This window comes from Nicotiana attenuata, chromosome 1 (genome assembly GCF_001879085.1).
Source record: "Nicotiana attenuata strain UT chromosome 1, NIATTr2, whole genome shotgun sequence".
Classification (NCBI taxonomy): Eukaryota; Viridiplantae; Streptophyta; class Magnoliopsida; order Solanales; family Solanaceae; genus Nicotiana; species Nicotiana attenuata.
This window is the reverse complement of record NC_031989.1, coordinates 25546907-25570167: the sequence shown is the minus strand read 5'-3', so window position 1 is coordinate 25570167 and position 23261 is coordinate 25546907. Positions and strand designations below refer to the sequence as shown.

The following is a 23261-nucleotide window of genomic DNA, read 5'->3' as shown; positions in this document are numbered from 1 at the left end:
AAGCTCTTATAGGCTTATTTTTCCTTTAGACTAATTTTCTTTGGAGTAAAACCAAGAGGGATTAGAAGTGAAAATAAAAATAGAAGGATTAGAGGTTAAACAATTTATTAATTTTTTATCAAAATAAAAATTACATAGACCCTTTATTCATTTCCTCCCAAGTAAAATAATGATGAGAATTCACAACCATCCTCAATCCTTTCTAATAATGGGCCTAGACGAGAGAGTGGACTCATAATAATGGGCCCAAATGCTGATGGACCGGAACGACGGTCCACAGGGACATAAATCTCACAAAACAATATATAAACCCACACTCGGAACCCTAATCCTTTCTTCTTCTCATAGTTCCTCCCAAATCGCCGCAGCTTCTCAGGTCAGTTCTCTAATTCTCTCTCTCCAATTCTTTTCACAATCCAGTTCTTCGATGTCTGATACGTATGTGATTTGGTGGAAATGCAGGTAGGGTTTGTGTTTTTTCTTTAATCGTAGGAGAAGATGAGTAAAGGAAGCAGCGGAGCCACCAAGGGTGGGAAGAAGAAGGGAGCAACCTTCGTGATTGATTGCTCAAAGCCTGTTGAGGATAAGATCATGGATATCGCTTCACTGGAGAAGTTTCTACAAGAGCGCATCAAGGTCGGAGGAAAGGCTGGAGCTCTTGGTGACGCCGTCACTGTCACCCGTGACAAAACAAAAATCACTGTCACCTCCGAGAGCACTTTCTCCAAGCGGTAAATTTTTACCTTTACTGCTGACCCATGCTTCCCTCTTATATTTGTATATATATAGAGCTGTAGAACCGGTACTGTGTCAATGGTGCAGCGTGAACATGCTGTCAATGTTGCTATATCTTGATGTTGCGGTTTGATGCTGAAGTGAGATAAACATATAATGTCAATATAGGAGTTTTTGTGTCCAATTTAATGTGATAACTTTCTCTGTGTGGTACCTGATGAAGTAAATATTAGGGTCAGATGTGATGATGGTAACTAATGTTTTGATTTATACTTCTATACGTATATTTAGGGATATATATAGAAATTATACGCAAATATAGTGTTACATCGTCATGATGAACAAAACATAATAAAGGCATTGGGCAAAGGAGGGGTAGTAAGATAATAGAAGCGTGTTGGATGTACCATCCTGAACAGAATAAATGCATAGGAGAAAGGAGCTTAGAAGGGTGACATGGTGTAGTGGAATTAGATCAAATCACTATAAAACAGAGTGTTGGATGACACTTGATGCTTAAATTCTAAAATTTTGATCTTTGAACTTGAGAAATGACTCAAGTGATAGATGGAATCAATTAATAGGCTAATCTTGTGGCCTGACTGCTAAATGCACCATTAAGGTCTGATTCTTTCCGTTTATGTGCAATGGAGTTCAGGGAAGAATAGATAAATGGAGTTCATTTTCATAAGAGTGGATCATGAACTTTAGTCTGTGTATCACTAGTCTTAATCACAGTAAGGTTGGAGGTGATGTCATTTTTTGGAAGCGTGAGATGCAAAGGAACATATTTGATGGATTCATTTATACAGAATCTCACTTGGAAATTCCATTTACTGTCCCCTATTATTTTGCATTGCTTTTATGGTAAATATTCTTTGGATATTAACCTCATATTATGAATTTCATTTTACTGGACTGAAACAAAGTTCTCTTTAATTTCATTCTTAAATGTGGTTGGTTAATCCAATTCCTACCCAATATTATTTGCAGTACAAGGGACCCGCACAACCACACGACTTTCTTGCTCTATCCTGAAAGCTTACTATGAACTTATTTCACTGTAATTTGGGTATCTGAACTGTCGTGATTTGCCATATTTTGCTGGCTTGATGCATTTCTGTTAAATATATTTTCAACCATTGTGTTCTATGCAGTAATGTTTCCTTGTTTTACCAGGTATCTGAAGTACCTGACCAAGAAGTATCTCAAGAAGAACAATGTCCGTGATTGGCTCAGAGTTATTTCTGCAAACAAGGATCGCAATGTCTATGAGCTGAGGTACTTCAACATTGCTGAGAATGAGGCTGAGGAGGAAGATTGAGGAGCTGGAATCTTAATTGAATCTTTAGTTTGTAGTTTCTTCTTATCTGATATTGTTGTCTGCGTGAGACATTATCAAATATTTGCACTTTTGCCCAGTTAAATGGAGAAAACGAGATTAGCCATCTTGTAGTTTTTATATCTTATATATTGTGGTGTTAATGGACCATCTCTTTTTCATTGCTTTCTAAACTCTTGTTTTTTTACAACTTTCATCCGTGCAAATGTGCATTTTCACTGCAATAAAAATGTAGTTAATGAAACAATCTTATCAATCAGCTAGTTTGGTGTAAATGGTGGCCGGAAGTCCCAAATAGTTGTAGTAGGTAAGATCATCATCTTATTCGTGGGTGCTTTAAAAGCTCTTAGTAGCTGAGTCTATGCAATGGTGTTATGATTTATTGCTGCCTAGTAAAAATTAGTATAACGGATAGAGCCTCGCAAAGTTAAAGATTCTGAAGTGATTTTGGGAAAACGAATGTAATTGTAGAAGTAAATTTAGTAAACGTTGCTTTCCTGTTATGATCCTCTTTTTTGGGTTGCTGCTACTTTACCCTTGTTTTAAATGTTTAAACTGAATGGAGGACACTGGGGACAGCTGAACACATGTTGATAATGTTAAACAATGCGAGTGATGTCTTGCTAAAGCTTTTACGTGCCTGTTATGCACGTTAATTTTCAATTGGAAGAAAACATGTATTCAGTTAATGATTTGCCAAAGGAAACACATGCCTCACCAGCTAACCTCGAAGAAGTAAGCGTGTAACAAGTTATTTAAGCTACCGATTTTTGTGAAATGTAAATTAAGATGGAGAATCCAGTACTTGGGTTGTACCATTGGCGTTTCTGGTAGCAACGTCCTTACTTTCAGGCATGGGTCGAATTGCATATGCTATGCTGCGCCTGATTTCAGCAATTTCCGTTGCCATGAGAAATGAAATCTTCACAAATGCCTTGGTTGTAAATATTTTGAGTGATATACTCACCAGAGATACTTTGGTTGTAAATAATCCGGTCTTAGAAGCACAATAATATGCTTCAATCTCTCGGACATGGGTTGCAGTGCCAGTAATCTTTCAATTAGCTAGCTGGTTGAGGAAGCCTCCTCAGAGTCTACTAAAATTCCTTCAGTTTCATTCGGAGCATGGAAAATGGAACCCACTCTTCAAGTTTGTCAAGGTAAAGTTAAAATCCACACTTCTTCTCACCAGTTGCTTGTTTTGAATTGGACAGACAGGAATTTCACTATCAAGCAAACAGTACAAGCAAGAAAGGTAAAAGAAAGTATCAACTATTATGCATCTTATGATGTCATCTGCGCGAAAGTAAAGAATGCCAACAAATTTTAGTTGTGTAAAACTCAAATGAAATTATTGATGTAAATCGTATGCCATTTAAATTGACTATGAAATTCCTATACAGCAAGAATTAGTAACGCTCTGTAATATGTATTAGATGAGACATCCTGCGGATTCCATTAATCTACCAATAACATTTGTAGGACAATGGTTCCCATTAGTTAGAGACAGAACATATAAACCGTGGATGTATGCAGCTCAAACAATATATCTATACATGGTTATTCTTTTAAAATGATCTATTCATATAGAGATGTAATCAGTATTTATATATTTCGGATCCGCCTTTGACACGATTGATGTTGCTATGCTTATAGGCTAAATTGTCACATAGCACATGGAACCGATACTGAGGAAAATTAGGCTATAATATACATCCATTTTTGTAATTACACATCCATTCTTTCATGTTTAATGTGACAATTGTTTTTGTAGCCTAAGATGGATAATTTGCTCCTAATGCATTAGTTTTATTGTCTTTTCTGACTTGTGCAACTAAATTAACTTATTTTATTTAAAGTTTTTTTATAGCTAGTACAGTTTAAGTTACTGTTCTGTGGCGGATCCATAACTAAAATGTTAATGAGTTCTGAGTTGAGAAAGCAAATTTTAAAAGTATATCTGTGCGTCTGAGCTACTATTGCACTCCTGGATTAAAGTTAAACTTGGATGTTTCGAGATCGATAAGTTAAAAAGTCCAGCTTTTCAACTACTTTAAGTAATCTTACTCTATGTGATGTTAGGATACAAAACTCTGAGACGATTACAGTGTCAATTTACCCCTTAAAATTAGTCTTTATTAACCATACAATAATTTCACAATTGTCAAATTTATCGAGAACTACACTAAGCCACGCATGTGTGCAATTTGATAAGTGGATCACAAACTAGTCCGTTCCAATATCAGATAATAACTCTAAAAGGTAATTCCAGTGCAGGATCTCGGTCTTCAGGGGACTGTAAAAAGAGGAAAATCACATAAGTAAATTTATTAGAAAGCGACTTAACTGGAGTCAAAATTATTAAAGGAAGAAACAGAAGCTTTGCTGGTCTGGTCTGGTCTGGTCTGGTCTGTTGTACTTTTGTACACATTTAACCTAGGAAAAAGATGTTTCGTGACAAATAACCACGTCCTTTAATCTAATGTAAGCAGCATTTAAGAGTTTGCTTGCTTTCCCTTATTTTCTGAATTTTCTTCTACATATCATAGCTAGATTACTTGCCAACTTAGTTTTCCGTACTCATGTCTTAATTATGAAATTGAATGTGTATACATATGAATTTTTTTAAAAATATATGCTATATATGATAAGATCAAATTCATTTTAAACCCATTGGTTGTACATTTTGCATTCGCCTTTCTCAAATTACTAAATATTTTCTTCATTTCTTAGTCCACAATTTCTAGGTCTAGCTATACCTTAAGTATTTTTTAGTATATTTGAAAGTTAAACCTCCCCCACCGCCAAGCCCCAAGGAAAAAGCTCAAAATTTCTAATTTTTAATCTTGCAGCCAGTTTTACTTTGACAAATTCTAAGATCACCATAGATTCATATTGTGACAGAGATTTACGAGGCCTTATGAAGAAAATTATGGTATGAAATGATTAATTAACTGAATTATTGTTTAGATATCTAAGGAGACAAACTATGTGTAACTCACACCATGACTTCGAACTATACTTTTCTATATATAAACATATCAAATTTAACAAAACCAGTTAAATGCCGATTGAAAACATGTTCAACAAATTTACAAATATTTCTCCACAGGCTAACATATTTTTATTGTGCTTAGAAATTATTAATTACTACGTTTTGTTTGACTCAAAAGATATTACAACCTTTTTGAACACATCAATCAAAGAAAATGATGGGGTAAATCTTAGTCATTCGTAATGAATTCCAGATCAATGAACAAAAAGAAGAATAACCCATAAAAAGAAGTAAAGATAAACGATCTTATTGAAGCTTTCCAGTATTGTTCTCATTAATCGGTGGAGTAGAATATGTTACATATTACATCAATCGCCCCGGATTGCCTCCTTTTTCCTTCTATTTATCGAAGTTACAGAGAGGAGATAGATGGAGAATAGGAGAGATGTTTTCTCTCCCCCCCCCTCCCCCCACCAAAGTGCCCCCTCTGAGAGGTTTTTTCCCTCCTATATATACAGCCCTGGACCTCCGGCTACACGCTCTATCCGATGCTTCTCTATGCCTCACACTCCTCGGTTACTCGCTGGAGGTCACTCTTTACCGCTTCGACGAAAGTCATGAGGGCAAGATATGAAACATCCCATGTCAATCCTTGCTACCTTGCCGAGCGGGGCGTTGGTCGGTCTGACCGTTGTGGTCAGATTTTGACCAATACACGTTTCTCTTATGACTAACTTTACTACTGTCACTCACTCGAAGGGGAAAGAAAGTATAACATTGTTAATTATAAGAGAACTACAACATTTAAGAGGTCGTTTCGAACGGTGCGAAAATAAAAGGGTGGTAAATTGTAATTCAGAAACCAAACAATTAATAAATGGTACGAAATGGGATTAATTGGTAGAATAATAGTTTGGTTGGCCGTATTAAAATATGTCATATATAGAACTTTATTAGTACTATAAATACTGAAGGGAATTGGTCTGTAATTGTATTAGCTATTTTTAGTCCGACTTTAGCTGCGAAGTAAGGGATTTGTTTTTAATAAAAAAGCTGGGCTAGTCAGTTTTCGGACTGATAATTAAAAATTATGCAGTGTTTGCTTAGTTATTAAAAAATAGCCACTATTAAGCTGAAACACAGAATATTCCAACATAATATGCTGGATTATGAAGCTTATTCTTATTAACTTTCAGCATATTATGTTAGAACTCCAGCACATGAAAAGTTCTAACATAATATGTTGGATTATGGAGCTCATGCGTAAAAACTTCCAGCATATTACTATGTTAGAACTCCAGCACATTATGAAATTCCAGCACATTATGCCGGAAACTCATATGTAAAAAATAATGCTGGAATTTTCCCGAATTTTTCAGGGTGTTTTGTTCAGATTTTATTTTCACGTGAAAAAGTAAGTAAATTTCGATTACTTTTAAAATTGTGATAATTTTTCAGTTACCAATTGTACTATTTTTGATTTTTTTGCATGCATTTAACAATATCTTGTTCTGTTCTTGATATTGGACATTATGGGGCGGTGACGTATTGTTAATTATTACGGAGGATTCTTATTACAATGAAATATCAAACACCCAACTACTTAATGGTTTCTAGCTTATTACGACGTCTAAATGGAGTACCAAACAGCAAACGAATCTTAAAATCATAAGTGGTGGATTAATGGTTAAACACTATAATAAGGAGGGTTTAACAATTTTCTATTAACTAATTATTATCCAAAGACTATTTTGTTGTTGTTTTCTTTTTATCCGTTTTTACTGATTTATTATTCTTTAACGTGAGACAGAAGCATTCACCATCACTCATGAGTGGACATGAAAGAGTTAAGGTGGGGAACAGAAAAGACACAAATTACCCCTCAGAATCCATGGGGGAAAAGTGCTTTGAATTTTTGGAGGTGATCTACTGGAAGAAGCAAAACCTTTCCCTTGCTAAACATAGAGAATCATATCTACCTTGGGACTTACCCTGCCTTCCTCAATACATGCACTAAGGAAAAAAAGACTACAGTTTGCTAGTGTTAAGATCATGTTCACAAGTCCTTCCACCATGCACCTACCCTACGAAATCAAAAGTAAAAGAGAATGATATAAGATTATTTTTTTTTATTTTCCATTGGTGTTCGATATTGTTATTGGGGTTCGATTAAGTCTGGATTATATTCATGCCAGAAAGTCTCACATTGGGGCACCGTAAGTCTCACATTGAAAGAAAAAGTGCTCCTTAACAAAGATGACTTCTTACCTAAGGCTTGATCCGATACTCTTAGTTAAGGATAAAAGAGTACTTATCACTCCACACAATTCATGTTGGTGAGATTTAAGTTATACTCCCTCCAGTACACTTTAAGTGATTTTTTGACCTTTTTTTGTGGTCCATAATATTTATTTTTTTAAATATCAAGAAAGAATTAACTTTTTCTTTTCAAAGTTGCCATTGGAATATAGAGCCTAGGAGTACTTTGTTATATTTACAATGAGCAAATTAAGGTTAATATGGTCAATTTTATTATTAATATTAATAAGTGAATTTCTTAATCTGTGTGAAAAGAGCCAAAAAATCATTTAAAGTGGACCGGATGGAGTTATACATAATAGAAAGTATAAAAATCTTTTACACTATCGGTATACTTATAATTTGTTATAGTAATTAATTATCAATTTTACAAGGTTATAAATTAGTATTTATGATAAATAGTTGTTTTTAATTATCTTATAAATGACTAAATTATACATATATTTTATACGCTACCAATATTGGGACTTAAACTCCGAAATCGGTTCACCATTTTGTTCTTATACTCAAAGCTATGAAAGGACATAAGTGATTTAGAAGAAACACGTCACAAGCTACTTACGGAACTCCTAGTCCTGCACGAAGTTAAACAGTTAACACTGTGTTACAATAAATTATTCCGATTGTCTACTTACACTTTGTTTGATTTTATTAGGTTTTAAATAAAAAGAAAAATTGGTGCACCATTTAATTTCTTGTACTCTAAACTATGAAAGTACAACAACAATTTGCCTCAATCCTAAGCAAAAAAGAAATTAGTGATGTTGTTTAAATTTAATACTATGTGTTTTGATTTGATCTAAAAATTAATCAATTAATAGAGTTGGTTTTCATCATTTTTATGTAAAAGTAGAGTCTAAGCTAACCATTAATTTAACAACCCTAACTAATTATAAAAAGCTTTGCTTGAGAGCCCCACTCGACCGTTGTTAGAGCTTAGGTTCCACATTTAATAATAGTGATGACGAACTCGCGCAGAACACGCAACTCCACTACGTGCGTTTTCTTACACTGCTCAGGTAAGACTTGATTCTCCTATCTTCCCTTCTTTTCCATCTGTCCACTCAGTATTTTACTCTTTTTCTTTTGTTTCACTATGTTTATTAGTGGCCGATTAAATTTAAATTTGTGCCGAAAATATTTTAAGGTAAGCTTTCTCTAACAAACTAGCCTTAATTCGAGATTTCTGATTAAGAATTAAGGGATTCTTCACCCCATCACATAACTCCTGTTGGTTGCCCATTTTCTTTTCTTTTGCTTTCTTACTACTATCCTAAAAAGAACTTGTTAAGATTTTCCCTTTCTTGCCAAAATCAAGAACCCTCTCTGTTTTTTTTTCTCTCTCTCTCATCTCATCACCATCTAATCTAGTGTTTTCATTGCTGGAGTGCTGCTGCCTGCCATCATCATTCATCATATTTCCTTTCCCTTGGTCAAAATATAATTAGAAGTCATAAATATTTGTTTATTACACGGGTGGAGTTCTGAATTTGGTCAGTAATTGTTTGGCAGACTGCAGGCTTAGCTGTAGCAGGAACATTCAGGCTTTTAGTCTTCAATATCCGTTGCTTATAATGTTTGCTATTTTTAGTACTGTAATTGGTTCCAACATCCTACGCGAAAATCAATTTGAACCAGTGAGGATTACTAATTCATTTTGCTTAAATAAGCAGTGCGTTAACACTTGATGCTACTCGTAGAATAACCAATTTCGGTTGGAATACTATGTAAAATTGTTTTAAAATATTTTATTTTTTAAAAAGAGTTAAAGTAACAAAACAACAAAGAAAGAAAAAATGGAACCATTCTTGAAAAAGTTGGCAGTTTTAAGGTCAGAACACAAAACATTAATGGCTGAGATTCAGTTTTCTTTCCGTGGCAAAGTTTATATTCTTTATAAATGATAGTATGTAGTAACCACGACATGTGTTTTTATACTAGGACCTTACTTAGTTGGTCTCAAATAGGAAATTCATGCCTTTTAGATCATGACTAAAACGCCTGGCTATGTTGGCGAACCAAATTAATCAATAGTCAGGTCATGCAGGGAGATAATCTTATATGCAATTTTGTGTTAAAGGGAAGAGGAAACAAAATTTGAATGTGGGGTAATCCCGATTGATGTTTTAATTATCTCATTTCAATGGAAAAAAGAAAATATGGATAAATAACGATGAAGTTAAATTGTTTAGTGAGGAGAACCAAGTGATAAGGAATTGATGTTTGTTATTTTTATTTAGTCTTAGAGTGACCAATGCTCCACAAAGGCGGACTCATAAAAATTGACATGGACTATGATTAACTTCGGTCGGTCAAAAAATCCACCAAAAAATCGATTGAATTCTCTTGGTTTTTAATTCTTTTTTTTCAATCTTTTTCACGAAATCGACAAAATTCGGTCTATTTATTAAAATGTGAAAAATTACTTTTACGTCGCATGGAATTTATTTTTCATGAAACCGACCAAGTTCGAACAATTTTCCATTCAAAACAAAATTAAAATTAAAATTCAGAAAACCGACCGAAATCGATTGGTTATTTCGTACAAAAATGCGATTAAAGAGTATAAATAAAATCGAAGAAAGTCTTAAACCAAAAAGCACCAATAGTCTAGTGGTAGCATATTATTTTGCTATAGTACAATCGAAGTTTGATTTCGAGATGATGCATTTTTTAATTACATAATTTTAAAATCGACCGGTGTCGAACGGTTTTTAGGGTGTCATTTTTCTTTTGGGTCTGGTATGGAATTTAATTGACCGATCGAAATCGGTCGGTTGTGACCGACTGAAGTCGGTCGATTGGCTATACCGACCTATCGATTTCCAACCATTACGACTCTGTCGCTTTTCGATCGATTTTGGCCAATTACTGACTGATATTAGTTTTGTCAGTCGGTTTTGACCGAATTTCTAGTAGTGATGTAGCTTGACCCCCAATGTGTGGGTTGAGGTGTACACGTTGTTGTTTTAAGTGACCAATGTAAAATTCCACCTTGAAAACTAATTAAATCTTGTTTTTAGCATGGCCTAATTAACTTTTCATGCCTAATTAACTTTTCATCTCAGAATTCTATCAAGCATATTGTTTTGATATCAAGTAGTATGAACAATAACTTGTCACCCCCTCAAAGAAAAGCAAAGAAAGTAGGTCATAAATCTAATCCTCAAATCTCAATATGGATAAGAAAGAATTTAAAAGAAGTTTACTAGTGTTGAGTTGGGGGGGAGTGGGGGGAAAAGGGTGGTGTCAAGTAGAGGTCAAATCTAATAATATTTCGTGCTTTTATAGGTTTGAAATGCAAGCCATACACTTTGGACGACATGTAAACGTATGCAACACGTCCACCCAAACAAGTCTGCAATCAAAAAAAGAGATTGATGTTTGGGCATTGCAAAAAAATCTATAGTACTACTAGTTGCTTATCTTTTCGCTTTTTGATTCGATGAAATATTTTTTTCCTCTGTTTGAAATTTCCCTCTCATGCCATCAATCTTTCTTTTCTCTTTTCTTCCTTGTAATAGTAGTAAATATAGTGGTAGATTTATAAAGCTTTTAATTTTGTAGCACGGGGTGGGCAAAGTCATGGATAGACTTTTTACTCCACAGCATCAATTGGTATTGATAGCACTTTTTTCACTTGTTTACTTGATTGCTTCTCCTATGGTCTTTAAAGATTTGCCCACTCCATTACTCCAAGCTTTAACTCTTCTTGTCCCTCCTTACTTTAATTCTCTCTCTATTCATATTTCACTCCCCCCCCCCCTATTCTTAACACCCCCTACCCACCTTTGTGGTTTTTCCAGCTATAAATACTTGAGCTACCCCAAGCTTTTTCTTCGTCAGCCCAAGTTCAAAATGAACAATTCCCATTCCTTTAGAAACTCCCTTATCTATTTCTTGTTTGTTGCAGTTCTAGCTAGAGTTAGCTTTGATTATTGAAATGGTGGAATAGTATAATGGTTGGTAGCTCTTGCTGGAGAAGCAGGGCACGTGCAAGTTCTTAGAATTCGAATAGATATATGCATTTGCCATGCATGAATTTTGCACGTGTTCTCCTTCTCCAACATGAGTTTCCTCCCTCCTCTCCTCTCAAGCTTCTTCAGAATGAAATTTTTCAAAGTCTACCACATGAAATTAACGGCTAGTGGCATGCATGACTATGCCCTTAGCTTAACTATGAGATAATATTGCAAACTTTTCTCTTGCTATACCTTAATAAGTAGTAGAGAGGTTACACCAACTTTTCTGGTTAAGATATGATACCTAACATATCTCTTTTGCAGGCTTTGTAGAGAATTGACAGTGGGAGTTGCTGTTGCTGAACTTAATGTGTAGAATCAGGGGAACCTATAGACCTATATAGGTGTTTCTTGTCATGCTTTTTTTTTGGGTGTTAATGAAGGGGGACGGACCAAACATATGGAGCTATAGCTAGCTGTGGTCCAATGCAGTATGGTGATCTAAATTAAAGCGTCTGTCTAGTTTAGCTATACGGCTTTACCCATAGCATTTTGCTTCACCTTAATTAATATGGCATTTGACATTATTATGAGTACTGCATTTACTCGAATAATTCTTGCATATATATATATATATATATATATATATATATATATATATATATATATATATATAGACTTTTAACATAACCACGTTGATAATATATGTTCCCTATAAGGCCATATTACAAATGATATCACTGGATTCTTGGTTTCAAACTGGAACTTGATCAGCTCGTTAAAAGTCTAGGTTCTTAATTAACAGAAGGTTCAACAGAAAAAAGAATAACAATTAAATGCCAAATGTATTGCAGTGAAGCAAACCCAAATATGTAGTTAATGAAGCAAGGGAAGTAAGAATGCTTAATTTAGTGTTAGGAGAGATATTGAAAGTTCATGAGTAACGTTGTTGGTGGGTTGTTGGTGGTCCATCGGTGACCTAAAAGTGTATCTTTCCTTAGATTTTGTTGGAGGCCAACATTTAAAAGGCGAATATTTAAAAACAGAGAATTCAGGAAACAGTAGTACAAGCTTGTTACACTCAAAGGGGCAGTCCACAAAGATCTAAAGAAGCCTCGTACCTTAGCAAAGAGAAACATATATAGTTTACTGGCTAGCTGACGTCCTATGGCAGTGCTTGTTGGGTTTTTTGTATTTAATATATTAAATAAAAGAGGGTGAATGGGAAATGGAGGGAAATAAAATTTTAATGTTTCCCCCATTGGCAAATGGACATTGTCCCATATTGGAAGAGGAAGAGGTTTTTTATGGGTATATAAGCAATTGCTCTTCTTCTAGCTCTTAAAGAGTTGAGAAGAAGGCAAACCTCGCTTCGTCGCTCGCTCGGCTTCGGATTAACCAAATTTATTTGTTAATAGTAAAATATTAACAGAAATATTATTAAGTATTTATTTTAAATAACAGAATATTAATATTAAAATAAATATTAATACTAAATCCAATTCAGTTATCCAAATTTCAGTTTTCTGTTTTTGTAACAGAAAATTAACTACCCTTCAATTTTCCATCTTTCTTTTTCCTCTTTATTGTTGAGTAAATAGCCATTTATGTTATGACATTTATGCTGTGGCCGTTTTGCATAAACAGCCATTCTGAAGAGTTGCACCTCTTCAGATTTCAGCCCAACTTTGGCTATAAATACAAGGCTATTCTGCTCAGAATTTCCATACGATTTTCTGAGTTTCTCCTCCTCCTTCTGCATACTTTTAGCATCAAACAAACCAACAGTAAGTGTGATTTGCTACCGAACTTTGTGTTCGCTGAAACACTGGGTCTGAAGTACCACTGCACCAGTGTGTAATTCGTTCTATCCCGGGAGGAAATAATCCATAACCTTAGGTACTAGGAGGGGATTAAATTCCTTAAGGAAACACTGTGAATTCAGTGGGCTCGAATTGGTTTTCTGTTATTTCGTTGTTCATTTCTGTTTATGTTCATTTATATTTCCATAATTATTTTATAAATACAGTATACTAACAGTGGTTACAGACACATAGGCCAATGCCATTCGAGACTATGATTTCCCACAGACAAAAGAATATGGAAAATAATAATTTTCTTATAATGAAAAAACAGCTCAATCTAGACACCGTAGCTAGGTATACTTAACAAATGGGCTAGCTCACTGTTTCCTTGTGGATTTTTCTTCTTAGAGGTATGTATACGGTTAAAATAGGCTTGCCTGATTTTTCCATTTAATCGAGACTGGGGAATCACGTCGAGGGTCAGTCTCGTAATGGATCAAGTCAGAGCAAGAAGATAAAGTATCAAGCTTGAGAATCGAGGTACTCGACGAGATCGAGGCCAATAGAGATCGGGACCATATATGACTGACTTCGAATGAAGCGTAATAACAAAAAGGCGAGATATCCGTAACCGATCGAAGATCACGGCGGAAATCCCAGAACATATCAGATCAAGGACGATTGTTTAGGCTAATCATGAGATTTACTCATGTAATTAGAGTTATACCATATTTAGGACTCCTCTACTATATAAAGAGGAGTCCCCATCATTTGTAGGGACCTGACATTCACACAGATCAAAGCAATATAATATTCTCCCTTTAATTCACGTTCTCTTGTTTATCAGTTTGCTGCTTCTTAACTGTTCTTGCTCTACTAGCTCGAGGGTATTCCAACTCGAGGGCATTGTTCAAACACTGGTTTGCTTTATATTATTGTCAATTTCTATCACTTATATTTACGTTAATCAATTAGTACTAGGTGAAATCACATATTCTTAAAACCACATTATAAGTTTAATTGTTATTTAGTTTTTAGCGTATAGTACAGTTTGGTGCCCACCGTGGAGCTAAGGATAATAGTAATTGCCTAGTATTAGTCCTCATAACACACACTGCTTTTACGCTTGTCTCGTAAGTGTCTTTGATTTTAGGAATCAACATGTCGAACTCTCAAGCAGTGCCCACTCACACAGACAAAGGCCTTGGTCTTCATGGCGAGAACGATCACATAGTCGCTCCGGGAAATGGAGTACCTCCAATTAATCCCGATGGACCACATCCCGTAAATCTAGTAGATGTCAGCTCTCATTCATGGAAATTTAGGCGCTGACCCTGAAAATAACGTCCGCAAAGACGTCCGGGCAGCCGATCAGAACACACAGAGTGGTGAAGAAGGCATGATTGGCCTTCGAATGATATTTGAAATGTTACAAACTCATCAAGCTGCAATAGAGCAACCCAAAATCAGAATCAAGCACCAAGCAGAATCGAGCTCAATACATCACAGGAAGTTGTTCATAGGGTCGAACCTGTACAAGAGAAATTGAACGATAATGGATTGGGAATTGACCCCGCGGTCATGAAGATGCTCGAGGAGCTCACTAAAACGAATGGAATCAGGTGAAAAGAAAATCGAGGCTAATGACAAAAAGGTAGTAATGTATAACTCACGAGTGGACGAAATACCGGAGGCACCCCCGATCCTAAAGGGTTTGGATTCGAAGAAGTTCCTGCAGAAGCCTTTTCCTCAAATTGCGTCTCCGAAGCCCTTTCCTAAGAAATTCTGTATGCCAGTCATCCCAAGTACAATGTGACCATCGATCCTAATGAGCACGTCACTTCGTACACAGGCGAAATAAAGGAAAATGACTTGGAAGATGATGAGATTGAATCCGTTCTATTAAAGAAATTTGGAGAAACTTTATCGAAAGGTTCCATGATATGGTATCATAACTTACCACCCAACTCTATTGATTCATTTGCTATGCTCGTAGATTCTTTTGTGAAAGCCCACACCGGAGCCACTAAAGCTGCAACAAGGAAATTGGACCTCTTCAAAGTAAGACAAATGGATAATGAGATGCTCAGGGAATTCGTATCTCGGTTCAAAACGGAACGAATGGATTTGCCTCCAGTCACCGACAACTGGGCTGGTCAAGATTTTACACAAGGTCTTAACACTCAGAGCTCCATAGCTTCACAACGGTTGAAGCAAAATTTAATCGAATATCCATCTATCACTTGGACTGACGTACACAATCAGTATTAGTCGAAGATTAGGGTCGAAGATGATCAATTAGGAACTCCAGTTGGTTCGATTTATCCCAACAGGTCCGTGGACAGAGTTAAAAGGGATGTCTATCAGGAACCATGATCAAATAGGGACAAGTACCAGCCATACAATGGAGATCGGAGAAATAATGGGCCAGGACGCAACCCCGTACGCAATGATAGAAGAAATGATTGGGGGCAGAATTCCCGAGGACTTTTGAGCAAGAGCGGTTTTGATAGGAATGCCGAATCCAAGGAAGCACCTCGATTGTCAGAATACAACTTCAGCATCGATGCATCAGGTATTGTATCAGCCATCGGTCGGATTAAGGACACTAGATGGCCTAGACCCTTACAAACCGATCCAGCTCAAAAGAAGCCGAATCAAATGTGCAAATACCACGGAACCCATGGTCACAAAACCGAAGACTGCAGACAATTAAGGGAGAAGGTAGCTCGTTTATTCAACGAATGTCATCTTCGAGAGTTCTTGAGTGACCGAGCTAAAAATCACTTCAGAGACAGGGATGCAAACAGGAAGAACGAACACGAGGAACCGCAACACGTGATTCATGGGATCGTTGGTGGGGTAGATATCCCTCAGGGAATGATATTTAAATGCACCAAAGTTACAATCACAAGGGAGAAGCGTACCCGGGACTACTTGCCAAAAGATACCTTATCTTTCAATGATGAGGATCAGAAAGGATCGAACAGCCTCACAACGACGTATTGGTAATATCTATCCTTATGAATAAAATTCAAGTTGAATGTGTGTTGGTTGATCTAGGTAGCTCAGCAAATATTATTCGATCGACGGTCGTAGAGCAGCTCAGCCTCTACGATCAAATCGTTCCCGCGACTAGAATACTCAACGGTTTCAACATGGAAAGTGAAACCACTAAGGGGGAAATCATTTTGCCAGTAAACGTGGCCGGAACTATCGAGGAGACGAAGTTCCATGTAATCGATGGTGATATGAGATACAACGCGATGCTCGGAAGACCTTGGATTCATAATACGAGGGCAGTACCTTCAACACTTCATTAAGTATTGAAATTACCAACACCGGAGGGAATCAAAATGGTGTACGATGAACAACCCGCAGTCAAAGAGATGTTTGCAATTGATGAGGTAATACTGGTATCGGCGCTATCATCAACAAAGGGACCGGAATCAAAGGGAAAGCAGGAATAAATAGCAACCACAGTCACCGGCCTCGACCAGATCGGAGCAGTAGGAAACTTTCGAGGATGATGATTACATGATACCTCGAACCTTCATAATCCCCGATGATTCCGATGCCACAAAGTCAACGGTTGAAGAGATGGAACAAGTCATATTGATCGAGCACCTGCCTGATCGAAAGGTATACCAGGGCACAGGGTTTACTTCCGAGCTTAGGGAAAGACTTCTTAAATTTCTTATTGAAAATATGGATTATTTTGCTTGGTCCCACCTTGACATGACAGGGATCCACTGGAGATTACCACTCACCAATTGAGTTTGGACCCAAAGTTTAGATCGGTGAATCAAAAGAGAAGGCTACAGTTCGAGGTTAAGCATGCATTCATCAAGGAAGAGGTAACAAAACTTCTCAAAATAGGGTCCATTCGGGAAGTAAAATATCCCGAATGGATAGCAAACATAGTCGTAGTCCCTAAAAAAGGGAATAAACTCAGAATGTGCGTAGACTATAAAGACTTAAACAATGCATGCCCTAAAGATTCTTTTCCTTTGCCGAATATCGATCACATGATCGATGCCACGGCCAGCCACGAGACCCTCAGCTTTCTCGATGCCAACTCCGGGTACAATCATATATAAATGAACCCGAAAGATCAGGAAAAAACTTCGTTCATTACTAAGTACGGTACTTATTGCTATAACGTAATGCCATTTGGATTAAAAAATACTGGTGCTACTTATCAACGCTTAGTAAATCGAATGTTCGAAGAACTAATAGGTAAACCAATGGAGGTTTATATTGATGACATGTTAGTTAATTCCCTACGCGCAGAGGACCATTTGACACATTTGCAGGAAACCTTCAACATATTGAAAAAATACAACATGAAGCTCAATCTTGAGAAATGCGCATTCGGGGTCGATTCGGGCAAGTTCCTCGACTCATGGTATCAAATCGGGGAATCGAGATCAAGCCCGATAAATTAAGGCAATCGAAGACATCATAGTCGTGGACAGCGTTAAGGCCGTACTAAGATTAACAAGGCGGATAGCCACCTTAGGCCGGTTCATCTCGAGGTCTTCATATTGAAGTCACAGATTCTTCTCACTACTAAAAAAGAAGAATAAATTTGCTTGGATCCCGGAATTCCAACAAGCGTTGGAAGAGTTAAAGAGGTATTTTTCGAGCCATCCATTGCTTCATACTCCGAAAGTGGACGAGCAACTCTACTTATATTTGGCAGTCTCGGAAGTTACGGTAAGTGGTCTCCTAGTTCGAGAAGAGCAAGGTACGCAATTTCCTATTTACTATGTTAGCCGAACTTTAGGTGAAACAGAGACCTGGTACCCACACTTAGAAAAATTAGCGCTTGCTCTAATAAGCGCCTCTAGGGAATTAAAACCGTATTTTCAATGTCACCCAATTTGTGTTGTAACCACTTACCTCCTTCACAACATTTTGCACAAGCCCGAACTCTCGGGCCGGTTGGACAAATGGGTCGTCGAGATTAGCGGGTACGATATTGAGTATCAACTCCGAACAGCTATCAAGTCTCAAATCTTGGCAAACTTCGTGGCCGACTTTACACCAGCCCTCGTACCTGAGGTCGAAAAGGAACTATTGTTAAAATTGTGTACATCCTTGGGGGTGTGGACCCTCTTCACGGACGATGCTTCGAACGTGAAGGGGTCCGGGCTAGGCATCGTTTTTAAGCCACCCACAGGCAAAACGATTAGGCAATCTATCAAAACCCCTAAGTTGACTAACAATGAGGCCGAGTATGAGGCCATGATTGCAGGTCTAGAACTAGCTAAAGGCTTGGGAGTAGAAGTCATCGAAGCCAAATGTGACTCCCTACTTGTGGATAATAATGTAAACAAGACCTTTGAGGTTCGAGAGGATTGAATGTAGAGGTACTTGGACAAACTGGAGGTGACCCTGCACCGGTTTGAAGAATGGACCCTACATCATGTACCTCGAGAACAGTACAGTGAGGCTGATGCCCTCGCAAATTTGGGGTCATCGGTCGAAGACGATGAAATTAGCTCGGGGACTGTGGTCGGGTCCACGCCTGCACTACTATTGAGTAGGGAGGATGGTCGATGCAGTTTTACCCAATTAGGTCGGGATCAAATCCACAGAGAGTTAATTTGTTTGGAACTAGATTTATATCCAAGTCTAGATGCGGGTTTTGCTCTTAATTACACTTTCACAAATGTTTGGTTTATTTTTTACTTCTACTTCTACTTCTATTCTATAGCATGCAATATTTGAAACTAAGTACAATGTTTTTGTTGTTGATTTTCAAGGTTAAAGGGACTAGGGTAGTGACTTCTACCTAGGTGGATATCTAACGGGTATCAAGAATCTAGTGCAATCATGTGATTAATTGGGTTCGTAATATAGCTATCACACCCGAGTACTCACTCTATACCTCTCGGTAGTTTGAGTGATTTTTCCCAATTTGGCTTTCTCAGGTCCAAATGGGTATTCATGCAATACAAATGATATTAGCTCAAGCCGGGTATTACTATCTCTAGGTTTAACCCTGTAATTGGGGCTAGCAACTTCTTGAGTTCACCCCAATTCCTTATTAGCCTAGTTTTCCTAGACTTAGTCCCTCTTTCTCAAGTAGAGACTAAGTCATAAAGGCATTAATTAGTGTTTGCAATCACTAATTTCATAGTTCTAGCAAGATCTAGGCTAAATACTACTAGCCCATACACATTCAAGCCTTAAAATTCAAGACCCATCAAATACCCGCACTAGGGTTGGGTCACAACCCTAGATATGGGTTTAGCTGCTCATGGAAATAACAGAAATCAAAGATGAAATAAAGATAAAATTCATAATACTAGATTAAAAGATGAAAATCTAATGTTGAGAGATAAATCTAGTACAAAATTGCCCAAAACAAAATTTCCAGCCGTCTCACGTGCTCGGCTAAAACATAACATAACTTGAAAATGTCAAAAAGATCTATTTATACTAAGCTAAAATTTCCGGACTAAAATACCCCTGTGGAGGTTTCACGGCCGCGTAATTCTTGCCACGGCCGTACTCTTGCTTTCGCGGCTGCATAATACTGACCGCGGTCCGTGTTTTTAACTTTTGAATCTGTGTTGAGGTTTGTTTCACGGGCCGCATAATTTCCATCGCGGCCGCGTAATTCTAACGTGTACCGCACTTCTTGTTTTTGCTTGAAATGTGAATTCTCTAAACCTTGGCAATCGCGGTTTGCATAATTCCAATCGCGGCCGCGGTGAGACTTTCGTGGCTGCACATTTCTGGCGCGGACCTCGCTTTACATTTGGCCTGAAAATGCACTCTCTGAATCTCCCTTTCGCGGACCACGTATTTGTGAGCGCGACCGCGTTGTGGCTTCCGCGGCCGCATAATATTTGTGCAGTTCGCATTTCAAGTCTCTTGGCCCAGTCTTGGTTTTTGTTCCAGTTTTGACTCCTTTATGAGTTAATTATGCCTCTTTTGGCTCATCTTGATCAATTCCTGCAAGCAAGCATATTACATTAGTTTTCGGGAATACCTTTACGCTTTTTTGGCCTAAAATGCAAGTAAAAGAGAGCAAATCATAGGTTAAGATCCCTACTTATCAAAGTGTTGTACAACTTTCGTTGTCGGTAATAGAAGAAGGCCATGCCGAAATAAACTCCACAAGCCTAACTTGGGATTGGAGAAATAAATATATCGAGTATCTAAAAAACGAGAAGCTTCCATCGGACCCAAGGAATCGAGGACTCTGCGAACAAAGGCTGCACGATTCACATTGGCCGAAGATGGAACACTATACAGAAGGATGTTCGATGGACCGTTGGCAGTATGTTTGGGTCCGGGAGACACCGACTACATTTTACGAGAAATTGATGAGGGTACTTGCAGGAACCATTCCAGTGCCAAATCATTGGTTCACAAGGTCATCAGAGCGGTATAATACTGGGTCAATATGGAAAAAGACACCAAGGAATTTGTTCGAAAATGCGACAAATGTCAAAGGTATGCGTCGATGATCCACCAGTCCGGGGAACAACTACACTCAGTCCTATCCCCATGGCCGTTCATGAAATGGGGAATGGATATCGTCGGTCCTTTGCCATCAGCCCCAGGTAAAGCTAAATTCATTTTATTAATGACTGGCTATTTCTCTAAATGGGTTAAAGCACATGCTTTCGAGAAAGTCAGGGAAAAAGAATTCATAGACTTCATCTGGGATCACATCATATGCGGATTCGGGATACCCGCCGAGATAGCATGCGACAATGGAAAACAATTTATTGGCAGCAAAATAACAAAGTTCCTCGAAGATTACAAAATAAAAAGGATCTTGCCGACGCCATATCATCCTAGTGAGAATGGACATGCCGAATCAACAAACAAGACCATCATTCAGAATCTAAAGAAAAGATTGAACGACGCAAAGGGAAAATGGAGAGAATTTTTCCCCGAAGTCCTTTGGGTGTATCAAACAACGTCAAAATCTAGTACGGGGGCAACATCGTTCTCCTTAGTATATGGCGCCGAAGCTCTGATCCCGGTCGAGGTCGGGGAACCCAGCGTCAGGTTTCGATATACAATAGAAGAGTTGAATCACGAGACTATGAACACAAGCCTCGATTTGCTAGATGAAAAAGGGGAAGCCGCCCTCGTCAGAATGGCAGCACAAAAGCAGCGCATCGAAAGATACTATAGCCAAAGAACCAATCTTCGCCACTTTCAGATCAGGGAGTTAGTTCTGAGAAAAGTCACCCCCAACACTCGAGACCCAAATGAAGGGAAACCCGGCGCAAATTAGGAAGGACCATATCAGTTCCTCGACGTCATCGGAAAGGGATCTTACAAACTTGGCACGATGGACAGTGAGCAATTTCCAAATAAATGGAACATATCACTCCTCAAACGATATTATGCTAAGGTATGACTTTATCCTTTTTACATTTTATATTTGATACTAACTTATTGCAGGTGTTCGATCAAAGACATCGAGAAATACTTAAACTCAAAGACCTCAGGTTTTAAAGCACGTGTTGCACTCTTTTTCCCTTAGATCGGTTTTTGTCCCTGTCGCGCCCCCTTTTTTCTCGCGGAGTCCGGGTTTCGACATTTTTGGGAATAACTCATTTCCTTTTGGGAATTGGGTATGGATTTGAAGAGTCGCCACCTTACGGATTTAAGGTGCGTTAGGGAGCCTAAAGCAAATAGCTCATAAACTGATTTGCATTACCAGAGATTGGGTAAGGGATCGAAATAACCTTGAGGGAAAGGTGTTAGGCACCCCTCGAGCTCCACAACGGTGGGTCCCGACCAAACTCAAATTAGGTGAGTTAGTCTTATAAGCAAACAAAGCAATTTGGACAAATATATATTACGTTTAAAACAAGGGTTAAAAGGGGTCCTAGGTTTTATAGCCTATAGGATCACTTCTGTGCAATGCTTGGTAATTGTCCCCAAGTTGGGGTGCTACACATAGCATTAGCGCACATGCCATCATATCCTTTACTACCCGATTACCCTCCCCTTAATGGTGACATAAGCGATTCTAATAAAACGAACTCTATGCGTGCATTACCCGTCCCTTACTTATGGTCCTGGAGGTGTTTAGGACTTCTATTTAAGGTGGATCTAGACTCTCCTATAGTGCTTAAAAGGAGAAAATCTAAGCGACAAGCAAAACAAATAGGACTGTCAGATGAAGGAACAGTTAACGGCTCACATTTTACCTCCACAAATAAGCAGGCAATTGGACGTCTCAAACAGCAGTATTCCAGACACTTTAAAAAGTCCTATAGCAGGATATCTAGGTGAGCACAAAGCGGAACATATGCAGTGTTTTTATTAAAGCGAGGCAAAAGGTACTTAATCAGTTGCCTACTGATTTTAGGACTAGCTAAGCCTGGGCAGTTCACAAACAGTTAAACAAAGCACAGTTTTATAATTTCAAGATATTAGTCGTCCTACAGGCCTGCCTAGGCGTGGATCAGATATGTCCTATAAACACGATATCTAATCGTTAATCAGAACCGCAATAAACCAATAAACGATTTTAAGCAGACAGTTTGGTCCATTAGGTCCTATAGGCATGCTGTCTAGGTGCTGAAAATAATCACAAACGTTACAGAACTAATTTTATATATAAGTCTGATATCTAGGTGTTGGGATTGCTTTTATACGTATTTCCTATAGGCATGATTGCTACTGAAGAAATTGATTTTATATGATTTGACTGCATGTATGATATCAAGGTGAGTGCAATAAAAGTCCTAGAACATGGTTTCTAATGCACATAGGAGAATTTTTGAACATGATTGTTAAGGCTGAATTAACAACAACCTAGAGACAGAATTTCTACCGCGGATGTGAACATGCATAAATAGAAATTTATAGCAAATAACACCATGAACCTATAAGCATGTTTTCTAATGCACGCAATAACCTATAGGCGTGGTTTCTAATGCAGGTAGATAATCATAATAGTCCTAAGAGCATGGTCTCTACCCGATTTCCCCACAAAACATATATAAAAGTCCCTCCCATTTTACTAATATCCCCAATATCTGTTTTACAAGATTTGTTATTACAGACCAAAAATGAATGAATTACAAAAATGAGACTACTAAACTATAGGGAGC

General features: G+C 37.7%; 1 protein-coding gene across 1 annotated transcript; it reads left to right on the top strand.

Moving 5' to 3' along the window:
• LOC109220516 (60S ribosomal protein L22-3-like) lies at nucleotides 293-2244 on the top strand. Its single transcript, XM_019385011.1, has 3 exons — nucleotides 293-376; nucleotides 463-731; nucleotides 1915-2244. Exons 2-3 carry the CDS (start codon nucleotides 499-501, stop codon nucleotides 2057-2059), a joined length of 378 nt encoding a protein of 125 aa, XP_019240556.1. The 5' UTR covers nucleotides 293-376; nucleotides 463-498; the 3' UTR covers nucleotides 2060-2244.

What these genes read in the sequence shown, in the direction of transcription:
- LOC109220516 (XM_019385011.1), top strand. Translation starts at nt 499, where the DNA reads ATGAGTAAAGGAAGCAGCGGAGCCACCAAGGGTGGGAAGAAGAAGGGA. An exon ending in GAGAGCACTTTCTCCAAGCG is followed by an intron (nt 732 to 1,914) that starts GTAAATTTTTAC and finishes TTGTTTTACCAG; the next exon opens with GTATCTGAAGTACCTGACCA.